This window comes from Leuciscus leuciscus (assembly GCF_965113295.1).
Source record: "Leuciscus leuciscus genome assembly, chromosome: 17".
Lineage (NCBI taxonomy): Eukaryota > Metazoa > Chordata > Actinopteri > Cypriniformes > Leuciscidae > Leuciscus > Leuciscus leuciscus.
This window is the reverse complement of record NC_138741.1, coordinates 7,423,968-7,439,642: the sequence shown is the minus strand read 5'-3', so window position 1 is coordinate 7,439,642 and position 15,675 is coordinate 7,423,968. Positions and strand designations below refer to the sequence as shown.

The 15,675-nt window shown below is 36.1% G+C and overlaps 1 protein-coding gene and 1 long non-coding RNA gene across 2 annotated transcripts in view; both read right to left on the bottom strand.

Moving 5' to 3' along the window:
• Nucleotides 1-1,099: 1,099 nt before the first annotated feature.
• LOC309479062 lies at nucleotides 1,100-6,824 on the bottom strand. The gene is made up of 4 exons (XR_014199150.1): nucleotides 6,104-6,824; nucleotides 2,183-2,264; nucleotides 1,821-1,983; nucleotides 1,100-1,124 (listed from the first exon to the last, which is right to left on the bottom strand). It is a non-coding gene; the product is annotated as an uncharacterized lncRNA (long non-coding RNA).
• A 40-nt stretch (nucleotides 6,825-6,864) lies between these two features.
• pgfb (placental growth factor b) overlaps nucleotides 6,865-15,675 on the bottom strand; it is a 26,619-nt gene continuing 17,808 nt past the window's right edge. Inside the window, exons 2-7 of the mRNA XM_082143897.1 lie at nucleotides 12,941-12,977; nucleotides 11,183-11,379; nucleotides 9,660-9,739; nucleotides 9,358-9,387; nucleotides 9,212-9,274; nucleotides 6,865-8,044 (exon numbers count right to left, since the gene is read on the bottom strand). Of these exons, the coding sequence (XP_082000023.1) occupies nucleotides 8,023-8,044; nucleotides 9,212-9,274; nucleotides 9,358-9,387; nucleotides 9,660-9,739; nucleotides 11,183-11,379; nucleotides 12,941-12,977 (429 nt within the window). The 3' untranslated portion in view covers nucleotides 6,865-8,022. The remainder of the gene's footprint in view (nucleotides 8,045-9,211; nucleotides 9,275-9,357; nucleotides 9,388-9,659; nucleotides 9,740-11,182; nucleotides 11,380-12,940; nucleotides 12,978-15,675) is intronic.

The window sequence follows — 15,675 nt, the reverse complement described above, 5'->3', positions numbered from 1 at the left end:
ACACTGCAATGTCATTGCAACTTCCAAGGCCCAGAAAGGTAGTAAAGACATAGTTAAAATAGTCCATGTGACTACAGTACTTCAACCTTAATGTTATGAAGCAACAAGAATACTTTTTGTGCGCAAAAAAAGCCCCAAATAACGACATTATTCAACAATCTCTTCTCTTCCACGCCATTCTCCTACGCTGTTAACGTAGTGTAAACGCCCAGTGCTTCTGGGTTCTACGTCAGATTGAGGCTTATTATTGGCTGACGCTGGTCATGTGTGATGCTGGCCAATAATAAGCCTACGTTCTGACAAAGAACCCAGAAGCACTGGGATGTTTACACTACGTCAACAGCGTAGGAGAATGACGTGGAAGAGAAGAGATTGTTGAATAATGTTGTTATTTGGGGGGTTTTTTGCGCACAAAAAGTATTCTTGTTGCTTCATAATATTAAGGTTGAAGTACTGTATACATGGACTATTGTAACGATGTTTTTTCTGGGCCTTGAAAGTTGCAATGACGATGCGGTCATTGGGAGGTAGAAAGCTCTCAGATTTCATCAAAAATATCTTTATTTGTGTTTTGAAGATGAACGAAGGTCTTACGGGTTTTGAACGACATGAAGGTGAGTAATTACTGACAGAATTTTCATTTTTGGGTGAACTAACCCTTTAACTTGCTCATGAACTAATGGGCTGACAATTTTAAAGAAGTGGCTTAGTTTCCCTTTTATTTTTCTATCAACTAATCTAATTCCACTGTCATAAACAAATGTAATCTAATGCCAAACATCATCAATCTTGCACATTTGATTAATCAACAGGAGATTGTTCAGAGATTGCAGTTTTGGTGAGAGTTTGTTCTGTCTCAAAGCAAGCATCAATTTCTGAATGAAGTTAAAAGTATTTTTCATGTCTTTTGGGTAATCCAAATTTAAAGCATAAGACAGACCAAAATAGATGCAAATTGCCTGAGGCAGGTTCTGCAGATTATCCATTACAATACCTCTCTCAACAATGATGGCAGTAGACACTGGGCAAAGGTAGAGTTTATTTAGAGAGGGAAGTTGTTCTTCATCAATGACAGTCAGCACCCCAACAGATAGTTGTGCCGAGGCTTCATCAACATCACATACCTGAATGAAACCAAACAATAAAAATATTACAACAGAGAAAAGTGAAAAGGCATGATTTATCAATTATAAATTAAAATTGTATAATTTAAAAATGATTTATAGTGAATGGCTGTATATTTTAATGATGGATAGATGCACTTTTATCATGGATGGATGCATTTTGATGGACTTGAAAAAATATACGGCCATTCACTGCCATTATAAAGCTTGGATGAGACAGGACATTTTCTAATATAACTCTGATTGTATTTGTCTGAAAGAAGAATGCTATATACACCTAGGATTACTTGAGGGTGGGTAAATCATGGGATAATTTTAACTTTTGGGTGAACTATCCCTTTAAGTATGCAAGGTATTGAATTAAAACTACAGTAAAAATAATTTTGTTAGAAAATGATAAGAAAGCCATTGAAGTCCATTATATGGAGAAAAATACTGGAATGTTTTCCTCAAAAACCTTAATTTCTTTTCGACTGAAGAAAGAAAGACATGGACATCTTGGATGACATGGGGGTGAGTAAATTATCAGGAAATGTTTTTTTGAAAGTTAACTAATCCTTTAAGATTACAGTCCACAGTTAAAGAGTTTATCAACAAAACCCCACAACACTTTAGACAACAGCTAGATTGATTGTAAGCAAAACCATGATCAACTCAGAATAATAATTAAAAAAATTAAGGCTGCAGTAAACTCACCCCTGTATTAATTTGCTGCATAAGCTCATCTAATTTCTCTCCAATGCTTCTTGAAGACTTGAAGATTGTGACAAAGAGTGGTGTGTAGCGATCCACAGCACCATAAAAGTTACTCTGCAGTCTGCAGATCTGTGGGGACTATCCTGTTAAACTCTGCAAACACCTAAAACACAGGCAAAAAAGAAAAAGAAAAAAGGCATGGGACAGTGTGGAAATCTTTCAATGAACAATTATTTTTGATTTTTCTGATCTTTATAAAAAATATCTTTCAATGCATGGTCAGGCCAACAGGCCAATTCTAAAGCCAAACCTAAACAGAATGTGGTTTCTCATGGTGGAAAAGGGTATGAATAAGTACTTACTTGTCTCTCTGTAAAAAGAGCTGACCACTGCTCCATCTGCATCCACAATTTCACGTCTTCGCATTGAGAAGGTCTGGTCCATCTTTGATGCAGTGATAAAGCAGTTGAGTTCGAGTAAAAAAAAAAAAAAAAAAAAAAAAAATCACTTTACAGTGCTTGCATTACAATCTGAATTTACTCAATTTAAAAAATAATAGTTTAATGCTGTTGTGAAATCACTAGGGATGGGCATTCGATTAAATTTTCTTAGTCGATCGTCGGGAGAATTAACGATCGACTATCGATTAATCATTAATATTTTTATATTGAAATTCATTATTTCTTTAACTTTTTATAAATTAAAAATGCAATGAAAATACAAAAATACAGTTTGTTTGTCCTCGATGAGATCTTTATTACAAGAAGATCAACTTGTGGCAGTGAAACTGGACGTTCGGTAGACTTGAAGATTCCTGCGGTGCTCTAAACCAGCGGAACCTGCAGCTGCGAGCCGGCGTTCTTAAACAGAGACTAGGGCTGAACGATTAATTGCATTTGCGATAATATCGCGATGTGATGAAATGCGATTTTTTAAACCGCAAAGCTGCGATTATAGTCTGGTCACGTGACACGCGAGAGTAAACCTGTCTGTATTGCAGATGAAGCATCAACGTGGCACGCGACACATATAGACCTGGCTACAGGAAATAACAGTTTATGTTTAATTTATGTGATATTGTGTTATAGATTCTCTCCAACGATTCTGTATTGTATATGTCTGAGCTTAGTTTTAAACACAGACGTGTACGACGCGCGTGCTTTATAAACAACCATATTCTGCTTGCTTCTAATTCCTCTGTCTCTCTCTCTCTCTCTCACACACACACGACACCATTTGAACCTTACGAGAAATAATCTTTAATAAAGTTCGGAAAAGTTGAAGCGAGTTACAAGGACATTCGCGGGCTTCATTGCGCAAGATATGAGATACGCGCGGTCTGCGTGATGTTACTTCAGTAGTGCGCGCTCGCCCGCCGGTATTTTACTTACAAATGTTCTACGAAGGCATCATATGTCTTGGAGTGCAGTTGGCTTATTAAAAATATGAAAATCACCGACAGAAGGTGCTTTCAATTTCAAATACTCACGTGCGCTTTGCGAAGAGCGTTTGAGCATGCGGCTGTGAGCGAGTCTACGTGGTTAAATGTAGGCTACGTTTGCATCTCAAAATGCTTTTATGACACGAATTTACCAGTAATGTGACACTTTATTAAACAAACAGGACAAACCACATCTTGTAATTTCAAAAGAGATGAACACGTTCAGACAGCCTACTTAAATACTGAAAGCACTCTTTGTTTATTGCTTGTAATATTTTTTTCCCTCTTTGTTATTTGTTTTGAAGCTATATTTGTTAAAATTATTAACATGTAATTGTATTAATTTAGTTTTTTAATGTGTAATTATTATAAGTAGGCCTACTTATAATTATGTAATTAAATATTTTAAGTTTTATTAATAAGATCAATAAAAAAAATAAAAAAAAATGTATCGGCTCATGAGGTGCCTAAGATTCCCTTCTCTATTTTACAATGATTTATTGCTTGTTTTTGTTGAATAATAGAAAAGATAAAGAACTTAAAAAAAATCGCATATTAAATCGCAATCGCAATATTGGTAAAAAAAAATCGCAATTAGATTATTTTCCAAAATCGTCCAGCCCTAACAGAGACCCATGGCCACTTCATCCGTTTTCTGTGATCGGATAGCTATCCGCTCGTGAAAAGACCAAATCTAAATGCCCTCCGAAACGCATTCGAGACGGATTTAAATCCGATCGTTCAAACCACTTCAGGACAGTAGCGGCGCCAGGATTTTGATTGTAGGTGGGCCTCCAGAAAACTGGATGGGCCAATTAAAATAAGGCCAAAAAAAAAAAAAAACGGGTTCCCCTTCATCTCCGTTTCAGCGCTTTTCTGGGCACTGAGGACAGTGACTCAGTAGCCTAGCAGTTACCTGAATTTAATGCGTAATTATCATAGGTAAAAAAAAAAAAAGAAAACTTAAACAGGAATTTTTTGTTGCTTTTTTAATACAATTACAATTTCATTTAATTCATTGTTTAGTAAAATTATAGGCCTATTATTTTTAGTTTATTAACAGCAACAACAGCTGTAAAGATGAAGTTGACGATCGCCATATCTCCGTAGTGAACGCGCCTATAGAGAGAAATGCACATCATGGATTACATCTCTGATTATGTAGCATTTCTTTTCGTTTTAAATTGTTAAAAAGACATTTCAAGCTTTCTTAAGATATATTTCATGTCTGTGAGGCCTACGCTGAGTTTCGTTAAGTTAGGATGAGAATGAGATGCGCTCCAGTTCACAAGCGAACGCCTCCATGATTAGGCCTATATCGTCTAATTTGCTTCTTGGTTCCAGGAAATTGGTTGATAATTTTTTTAATTAAAATTAAGATACAATTTATACAAAACGAAATTCACTTAAAAAAAGTCTTTCTACAAAACAAAACTTAATTAAGTGGTCAAAATCATGTCTGACCCACGCCATGTCTCTCGATATATTGCGCATCCTATCTTACTCGTGCGGTTCACTTTTCATAATCAACATAGATGAAAAAATAACATTATAATATTTTAACAAATATGAAACTAAATGAGCTTATTTAATGGCTACAACACGTATAGTAGACCTACAGACTCTCTATTTGTACAAATTAATGCATTCATTTTATTCTGAATTTTGCACACATAAGTTGAAAGTCATTTGTTTGTGCATAGCAAAACATATCTGCAACATTTATCAAGTTCACTGATAATTATGCGTGCATTTATTAATTATTATCTTAATGAATAATGAAACAAGGACGAAGCATGTAAACTGCGTTGTTTGTTTAGAATGGAATGGATCGCAAATAGATCCGAACGAAGAAACGTACAAAACCATAGTAGAAAATGGGTGGGCCCAGGCCCACCCGGGCCCAATGGTAGCGCCGCGGCTGCTTCAGGAGGAGATCTGAGACGCATTCCAGACGAAACTGGACAAGAGTAAATGCATCTGGTTGTTGAAACCACATATGTAAATTTGACTTATCCCAAAAATGATAAGAAATAAACGTGTGAGAGCGTGTTATAGGCTATATGTCATGTTATATCCAGATATGACGACGCTACTTCAACACGCATCACCACAGACGAGCATCTATTCATCAAGCCAACGTGGTGCAAACTATCGCAAATCAAAGTGAAAGTCATTCATCAACACACAATCATCTTCATTAAAAGTAAAGAACCGAAATGATCTTACCAGGGCTGTTGCCGCAATATCTTGTTGCGGTCTTTGATTTAGAAATTTTCGCTGATGATCAATAAAATGCAGCTCATATCAGTTGCTTTCGATTCGATGACGTGCAACAATTTAAATATGCATATAGCGCGGGAATTCAAGATCGGATTTATATCCGTTTTGCAAAAACACATTTATGTGACCAGGTGTAAATGGAATCGTTTTGATAAATCAGATAGCTAGCTATCCGATCTGAGAAAACGCATGAAGTTCCCATAGAACTTCTGCACCAGTCTACTGATTTCTGTTGAGAAAGATAAGCATGTTGACATGATCTGGGATCAGACGCGACCGCAACCTGGTGACAGCCAGTCCAGCCGCCGAAAACACCCGCTCTGAGGGGACTGACGTTGCCGGGATGCACAGGTACCTCCGCGCTAAAATTAATTCCATTGCTTCAAGACTCACACTACGCAACGCAACCTGCATTAGTTTAATCGATAACAAATAAACGTGATCGACGAAATTCTTAACGATCAATTATCGATCGTCGATTAATCATGCCCATCCCTAGAAATCACAAATACTGTCAAAAAGCATCACATACTTCATCTCTGCATAAGCTGCAGGTTACCTTTAACTGTAGACGTGCACCATTTCACCAGATTTGGAACCTTAATAATGTATAAACCAATGCCAACAGAGGAGAATGCATCAGTGAAAATGGTAAAGTAGAAAACCATAATTCTTACATTTGGAAAAAATAAATCGCTTTTCAGGCATTCCAGGAACTGTTATGGTACCTGATAGTTTTATGCGCAAAAAAAAAAAAAAAAAAAACATATTCTTCAAGCTCTAATTATCTAAATTATTTGGTAACGTTAGACATTAAGGAAATCAGTAAAAATTAGCGACAGACAGTAAAAAAAAAAAAAACATTCACACAAAAGTCGCATGCTTGATTACTCACCTTATTATTATTCCAAAAACGTAGCGAAGCTCCAGATAAAAATGTAGGTAGTCTGTCAAAGTCTTTCCACATCTGCAAAATGGGCGCCGAAAATAAAATACGCACTGAATCTATTGCGCATGCTCTCACAAGTGCCGCTTCTTCTTCTTTGTTTTTTCTGCACATTAGGCATGCTTTAATTCACTGCTGCCTCTCACTGGTTTAGTAACGTCATTGCATCCTTTGTTGCCACTTGCTTATTTCAAGTAAGCGTCACTCAAACGATTGAGTAACTTGTTATTTTCACCCTGCAATTGACTGTAACTCAACAAAACCTAGTAAGAAGTATGTATTTTATGTTACTGAGTAAAGTTTACTAAGTATATGTGAGTCAGGAAAGCTATTGGATTTTATAGACAGAAAGACAGACACACACACAAACCAAATATTTCACAAAACATTTTTAATGATAATCAGAAATAAACAATAGTCACTCTATTCTGAAAGTTACTCTTAGATTTGTATAATATTAATACATATTAACAGTATTTTAAGAAAAACACACAACATTTTTATACATTGGGAATTAAACAGCCCTTTGGTGAAAAACCTTGCATTTATATTTAGGGCCCTATACGCTCAGTCAGCAGCAGATAATAATGCTTCTTTGGTTTAATCCCGGCACTTTACACACCCGAGTCTAAAGTGTGGGAAATTCAGTCATATTCACAATAACACAAATACACCAACATTCACTCATATCGTGATGAACGTCTGTCTCGGTTCCTGTTGACTGGCCCTTTCAGAGCAAAGTCTTTGTCCTTACACAGTGCACACATCAAATCTTTTATTATTACCATAGCTGAAAAACTATAATGATATATATTATTACGGGATGACTTTCAGATCAGTATTAATCTTTGATGAACACTTTCTGAATGTACGTAAGTAATTATTTTATTATTACCACTAGAGGTCAGTATGTCAATCCACTTATTTGATGCTCTAGTCCAGGGCTAAACCCACAGAGAAGCTTTAAAAAGAAAATACTACATATGAAAACATCACCTAACAAGGTTTTGTAATATAGTCTAGACATAGTTGTGATAAGACAGATGAAAATAGAATATCTTTGGTATTGTTTGTTATGTGGTTCCTCCTGGATTTATTAACAAATTCACAATGGCTTTTTTAATATATTGATTAATGGGAACACAAACAGTTGTACTTCAGTGGATTTCAATAAATAAGAGTTGGAAAAGCTGCTAAACCAGTTCCACTACTATTACTATACTACTTCTACAACTACTACTAATGTTATTAATATAACACAATAAAATAACAATCTTATTATATTATAATAATATAAGTCCTTAGGGTTTAAGTCAGTCTCAGATTTTAGGTTTGTTTTTCTTCTGTAGAGACTAGCACAACAGGAGTTTCCTGTATAGATCACTGCAGACAGAAGCCCCGTCACCATAACAACTACGCATCTGGGATCGTGGGATGCGGAGCAGTGGCAGTATCCATGAGTGAATGATGATGATGGTGAGGGTCGCACAGAAGGGGGAGGGTGCGTGTGATTGGCTGGCATCTCGGCAAGTTTACCTACGGGGAGGCTGACACCTGTGAGAGAGAGCACATATCAGCATAAGTGGGCTGCTTACGCTCAGAAAACAGTGCACTCTTTGTCCTTGTGATCTTTAAATGCATTAAAAAAACCTGCTCTTATCAAAATATCACTGAAATGTGGAGACATCATTTCAGCCTTGTTTTAGAACCTAGTGAGATGATGTTCTTCATGTGGTAATGTCTGAAATAACTGGCTTTAAAGTCACAAAAAAAAAAGTATTGCAGTATTATAAATGGTTTATCCATGTCATGCACATCATTATTTTTTAAAGGGGACCCCAGAATGTGTCTGTTAAGTCTCAGCTCAAAATACCACACATCATTTTTTATACCATGTTGTAAATTCCCATTTTTGAGCGGAAGGAAAAACCTGCTGTTTTCGTGCATGTACTGTATCTTTAAATGCAAATGAGCTGCCGCTCCCCCCCCCCCCCATCCAGAAGAGGGCGGAGCCTTTACATCTTGTTCCTCGGATACTCTGCCAAAAACTAAAACATCTGTTCGGTTTTGATTATTTCTATCACGTCCACCGTCACGTGACACTGCAGTTCTTCATCGTCATAAAAGTTTTTTATTTGCAAGCTTTAATGCCGTATCAGTATAAACTTCTGATATATGGTTTTCTGAGCACACACATCCGAAGCACGTGCACAGTTAAACTATAAAAACTATATATTAAACTAATTTCTGTTTCGCTTCTTATTGTGCTTAAACTAACAAGGTTATTTTAAATAATATATATGCTATATATGCTATATTAATATGAACCAAACAACAAAAGGAAAACAGAATATCACTCACTGCTCTATTTTTTTTTTTTTTTTTTTTTTTACTTTTTCAAGTAAATTACGAAGAACTAGAAAATACATTGGGGCCTTTGAATATTATTGTGGACAATTGGGTTATGGTAAAAGGGTAAGAAATACTGGTTTTCATCAATGAAAGTCATTTTTAAGCATCAAGTCGAGTAGAAATAGCACATTTTCAGATCGTAGATGTTGATAAAAAAAAATATAGATTTAGATTTCATTAAATACAGTAAAGTATAGTTAAAAATGTATGTTAAGTGTACTGTGCACTTAATGCTTATCTATGCTTATTATAATATTGCATTGTTAGCTTGGTTACAAGCTAATGTAAAACTATCAATATTTAACTTACCTGTCACAGTCTTTCACTCTCTGTTTCTCCTTCCTTTTTCTCCCTCTATTTCTGGGTTTCTTTCTACAAAAACATGAATAATCACTGAATCCAATGTGTCAGTATACCAAAGTGTAATTGCGTATAAGTGTAGTTCGACTTGTTACCTGTCTTGTTTTGTTGTAGGTTTTCTTAGTCTTGGCATCACAATGTAAGAGAAATCATGCAGAGACAAAAAGAGAAGCAGAGGGACTATTACAAACACATATTTCGTACTTGATCAATTCAGTTCATCCAGAAAAACACGTTCACAATTTCAACATTTATGTTCATTGTTCAATTATGTTTAATACTTCCATTTCAATATTCAATTATGTTCAATAATCTATAATAACAATAAGCAGCTGTATCACAAAATAGCTGTATGCCAAACATACGGTTACATAAACTGAATTGATCTTTTCCTTACCTACATTCACAGGCTTTGTGCTCCACAAAGGTCATCTCCACATATTCCTGGCCCTGCTCTGCTGGCTTAATCTTTAATAACTGAAAAAGTCAAAATATTAACATCCATCGCAACTGTGAGCCTGACACAGATATAGATACAGATATTACTTTAGTGAAAAAGCAAACAATGCCAAAGTTACCTCCAACAATCAAGGCCATTTTTATATATTTAGGTCATAATAATAATATAATATAATATATGATACACTCACTGGCCACTTTATTACGCATACCTGTTCAGCTGCTCGTTAACACATATATCTAATCAGCCAATCACATGGCAGCAACTCAATGCATTTAGGCATGTAGAAATGGTCAAGATGATCTGCTGATGTTCAAACTGAGTATCAGAATGGGGAAGAAAGGGGATATAAGTGAGTTTGAACGTGGCATGGTTGTTGGTGCCAGACGGGCTGATCTGAGTATTGCAGAAACTGCTGATCTACTGGGATTTTTACACACAACCATCTCTAGGGTTTACAGAGAATTATCAGAAAAAGAGTGAACTTCCAGTGAATGTTGTTGATGCCAGAGGTCAGAGGAGAATGGTTCGAGACAACAGGAAAGGCAACAGTAACTCAAATAATCACTCGCTATAACTGAGGTCTGCAGAAGAGCATCTCTGAACACACAACATGTCCAACCCTGAAGCAGAAGAGCTACAGCAGCAGAAGACACACCGGTGACACTCCTGTCAGATAAGAGGTAACAAACTGAGGCTGCAATTCATACGAGATCACCAAAGATTGAACAATAGAAGATTGGAATATCATTGCCTGGTCTGATGAATCTCGATTTCTGCTGTGACATTCAGATGATAAGGTCAGAATTTGGCATGAATCCATCCTGCCTCGTATCAACGGTTCAGGCTGGTGCTGCTGTAATGGTGTAGGGGGTATATACTTGCCTCACTTTGTGTCCCTTAGTATCGATTGAGCATTGTTTAAACACCACAGCCTACCTAAGAGTATTGTTTCTGACCAGTCATCTCAAACTGGTTTCTTGAACATGTCAATGAGTTCACTAAACTCAAATGGCCTCCCACCAGATCTCAATCCTCTAGAGCATCTTTGGGATGTGGTGGAATGGGAGATTCACATCATGGATGAGCAGCCGACAAATCTGCAGCAACTGTGTGATGCTCTCATGTCAATATGGACCAAAATCTCTGAGGAATGTTTCCAGCACCTTGTTGAATCTGTGCCATGAAGAATTAAGGCGGTTCTGAAGACAAAAGGTGTCCAACCCAGTACTAGCAAGGTGAAGCTAATAAAGTGGCCGGTGAGTGTATAATATAATATAATATTTAAAGGAATCAAATGTCTAAGTACATTATTGAAGCCAGTTTCCTCGCCAAAGTAAAAAAAAAAAAGGTAATTTTTAGAGAAACATGAAAATAAAAAACAATTGTGAGATGTAATGGCGCAATTACAATAAGATCTGTTGTGCTTCTTGTGAAACAGTAAGTATTGTTGTCTTTACCTGCATAGTGACGTTAGAAGTGAGCGTAGGGTGACACTCCAGGTTCTCATCTCCACAGCAACCAGCGCAGCGGACCAATGGCACGCAGGCAGGGCTGAAAATGTGCTCCACCTCCCCAGGGTACTCCTGAACCACTTCCACCAGCTTCTCTATAGTGCGGCAGAAGCTTTTCCCCCAAACCTCCTGAAAGAGCATCACTGCGACAGACACACAAATATGAGACACATTTAAAAGAGTGCTAGAACACACAAGAAGCAATCACTGACATTGAGCAAACTATGATAGATAAGATAAGAACTTTTCACATAATCCACAATTAACCAATGATAATGTGCCTCATTAGACTAGAATCATATAGTTAAAAAAATTCTGAACTTCTCACTCTGGTTGAACCAATTATAGTTTCATCTCAAGATACTTTTGTTCTTATTTCGCAAGGCAAATATATACAGTACATGACCCACATTTATATATGCAGAAATGTACAACGAAATAGAAATGTTTGATTTACAAAATATATGGGAAAGGCAACAAGAAAAATCTCAGCAGTGTGTGTGTGTGTGTGTGTGTGTGTGCGTGTGTGTGTGTGTGTGTGTGTGTGTGTGTGTGTGCGTGTGTGTGTGTGTGTGTGTGTGTGTGTGTGTGTGTGTGTGTGTGTGTGTGTGTGTGTGTGCGTGTGTGTGTGTGTGTGTGTGTGTGTGTGTGTGCGTGTGTGTGTGTGTGTGTGTGTGTGTGCGTGCGTGCATATCCTGTTTTTCATTTATTAGGATTTCTCAAAAGAGAATGTATGTGGTCTTGCAGAGAAATGGCTCTATATTACAAATTTTGACTTTTTATTGCCATATTACTCTTACAATTGAGAAAGCCTCTCTCTTACATCTGAAATAGAGGCTATAAATATTTATTTGACAGTAATTTTGTTTAAAAAAACTGCCAAAAAGGCTCTACTAAATAAATAACACATGGCAAATAAAAGGACTTGAGAGTTAAGCACAATGTACAGTCCCCCTTTACAGTTCCTCAAAAATATACATTTTTCATCTGTGTCTGATCCTCATAAACAAGACAAAAAAAAATGGGGAATTTTTTTTTTCAACTATACACTCTATATAGGTTCAATAGACTTCTATATTCTTGACTCAGTTTTAAAGAACCTTTATTCCTAAATCACGTTTTATATGAGAAGGAATGTTTTAAATGATTGCATAATACTTCCATGTTTAATGGATTTTTTAAAGTGATAAAGTAGGTTTACGAGCTGTTTAATTCATGAAATATTATTAAAATAAAAAATGTATTGAAACCAAATTAATTATAAAAAAAATAATCCCATGATGGGAACCCATAAAAAGTTCTATATATGAAGAGTTCAGATGCAAAAGCCTCTAAATGCCATCTGAAATTTTCTTATAGAATGATCATTTTTATCAAGCTTGTATATTTAAGTTCAGTAATTTCACTTAAATGACAATTAATAGGTAATCTTCATTGCGATTTAAGTGAAATTATTGAATTTAAATATACAAGCTTGATAAAAATGATCATTCTATAAGAAATTTCAGATGGGATTTAGAGGCTTTTGCATCTGAACTCTTCATATATAGCACCTGACGGAACCCTTTAAGGTTCTATATAGAACGTTTTCTTCTAAGAGTGTATCATCTAAACAAATAATGTAAAAATGTAGCAAGTGTGGCAAGATAAAGCAGTGAATCTGATGTATTTGATATGTTTTAAGTCATGAGCTGATTCTCTTACCTTTAGCAGTGCTGTTTACATTTCCTAAGGAAGAACTCTGCAAAAAAAAAAAGAAGAGTACAAAAAGACAGAGATTATATAATTGATACTCTATAAAGGCCATGATAAAAAAAAAAGTGTGAACACACTTCATTAATATAAAAAATTTTTTCGAGAACATGCAATTTTTCATCAGATTGCCCAAAAATGGTTTAATCTTCAGGTAAAGTTAAGATACAATTTAATATACTGTACTTTTCCATTCCCCTCCCCACCCCACCATCATTAGTCATTTTGAGACCAGGCTCTGGTATGTGTGCAAAAAGGTTTATAAAAGCACTAATCCCTGTGAAGCCGTGGTTTACAGTGAATATATAACAGCTCCGCCAAACAATGGCCATTAGCTTTTCCAAATGCCCATTTACTGTAAACCACGGTTTCTTTTGGCACCCCCATTGCTTTTATAAACCAGCATTAATTCCCTGTTGGTTCAGGCTGGTTTTGTTGGTTGGAGCTGGTATAGTGCTGTTCTAGTCATGCTTTTCTCAGGGAAAACTGAGCTGGTGTGTCTGGTCCACCTGCACTCCCACTTCCCATGCTGGTCCCTGCACGAAACATTATGCTGGTGACCAGAAATGCTGGATTTTTCCCCTGACTTAAACGACGGGGCCTTTAAACAACAGCCCTCTCTGGTGGCAATAAACAATAATGCATGTTTCCTCTTCTGTTTTTACAGAAGTGTTTTTCCTCTTCTGTGTTTTTAATGTGTGCCAGCCCAGGACAAGAAGCTGAGCCGTATCATGTTCCTGTCAGTGTGTGTCCGTTCAAGTTCCAAATCTGCTTCCTGAAGTATAAGATTTAGCTATTTATTTTCCCATTGGTTCATCTCCCTCTGCGGTTATTTTCTATTGAGCCTATGATAAACAGCATGGCTTTTTTTCTATCAGCCAGAAAAATGTAGGAATCGGTGTGGTTTTAAGTCAGTGCCTTGAGGGAAACAGAATGCGATACTTTGGGATGGGAGATATGGAGAAACTATAAAACAGTGTTAGAGAATTAAATTCATCACATAAGTATCCAAACATTTTCTCTACAATATATTGTCATATTGCATTGTATACTCTATACACTATTGCATTATAAAAATTTAAAAAAAAATTACAAAAGTTTGACACTTTACACTTCAACTTGAAAAGGGAAGTTGTCAATTTAACAACAGACAATTCTGAAATTTGAGTTATCTCAAGTTCAATCCAGGGAAGTTAATTCTGATGCTAAAATTTAAATTGTAATAGCTTATTGCAACTTTTTTTCAGTGAAATATTGCTATGGCTCTTTGCACAACTTTGTTGCAAGTTAATTTTAGCCTATATATAAATGAGAAAAACTAGAGTTATGATGAGGCAATAAAACGGATCTGGACACTTCACAGAGTTATTCACAGAGTTTAAAGGCCTAGTAGGTCAAAGCTTTCAGCAACCACGGCAAGACTAGTAGTGAAAGTGAAAGGGAAATCCTGCGGGGTCAAAGTGATTACTGTGTTTGCCATTTTTTATTCTAAAACGAGGGAATTTACTGAGACATTTACAGTAAAGAGTAAGTACTTCCATTAACCCTATGCTATAAAACACAGCTGGGAGTGCAGAACTCTCAACATCCTGTTCCCTATTAAAAACGTAGCTTTAACAGCTTAAAGGACCATTAGGCTAATACAGAACGCAATTTTTGTTATTAAAAATGCGAGATGCAGAGCAGTGGCGATGTGATAGGAATTTGAGCGTTACCAGAATAACGTATCGTGCAAGATGCTGCAAAAGACACGAGACACGCTTTAAACGCCCGTCTATGATTACATATAAAACAATGGAAAAGCAGCGCAGTGCAATGCGGAAATGCTAAGAATCCAAGCAACCCAGCTAATGGAACATTTTAATAATGGATTTAATACGTTTCTCATAACGTTAGCAGCACTAAACATTATACATCGGTTTTTTTTTTTTTTTGTCTGGCATTTTATAAATGTGACTATTTTGTGAGAATGTTCAGAGAACAAAAGTAATGTTCCTGTCACAGTCTTGTCATGTTTAGTTTTATTTTATCTTCAGAATAATTTCTAGTCAAAAGCTGTGTTCGAAATCGAACAAAGATGTTGATCCAGGAACACGCTGTATACTTGGTGAAATCACATAAAGGATTCTATGGCATTGACTTCCATAGTAGGGAAAAAAATACTATGGAAGTCAATGGGGTCCATCAACTTTTCGATTACAGACATCCTTCAAAACATCTTCTTTTGTGTTCAACAGAAGATAGAAATTCATACAGATTTGAAACATCTTGAAGGTGAGTAAATGATGACATTTTCCTTTTTACGTGAACTATCCCTTTAATTTGTGCGTACAATAGACACTTCACAGTTAGTACAGACTTTGGCATTAGCTAACAACATGATTCTCCAATAAGCAAAGAAGTATCACATGAAAATATGATGGAACTATTTTTTTTGTGAATAATTTTAACTATTGAATGAAATATAAATGTATTTATAATTAACACTGCTCTTGACTTAGTGTGTCATCTTATATAATAATAATGATATAATGTTTTACACCGAGCTTGTCATAGTGCATTCTGGGATCTCCTGGATAAAGCCTTATGTCTTAATTAATCTCATAAAGTTGCTGCCTATACTCTGGAATAATGCTTATGTTGCCTTAAACGCTGTCTCGTTAGGCAGAGCGAGTTCAGTGACAGTG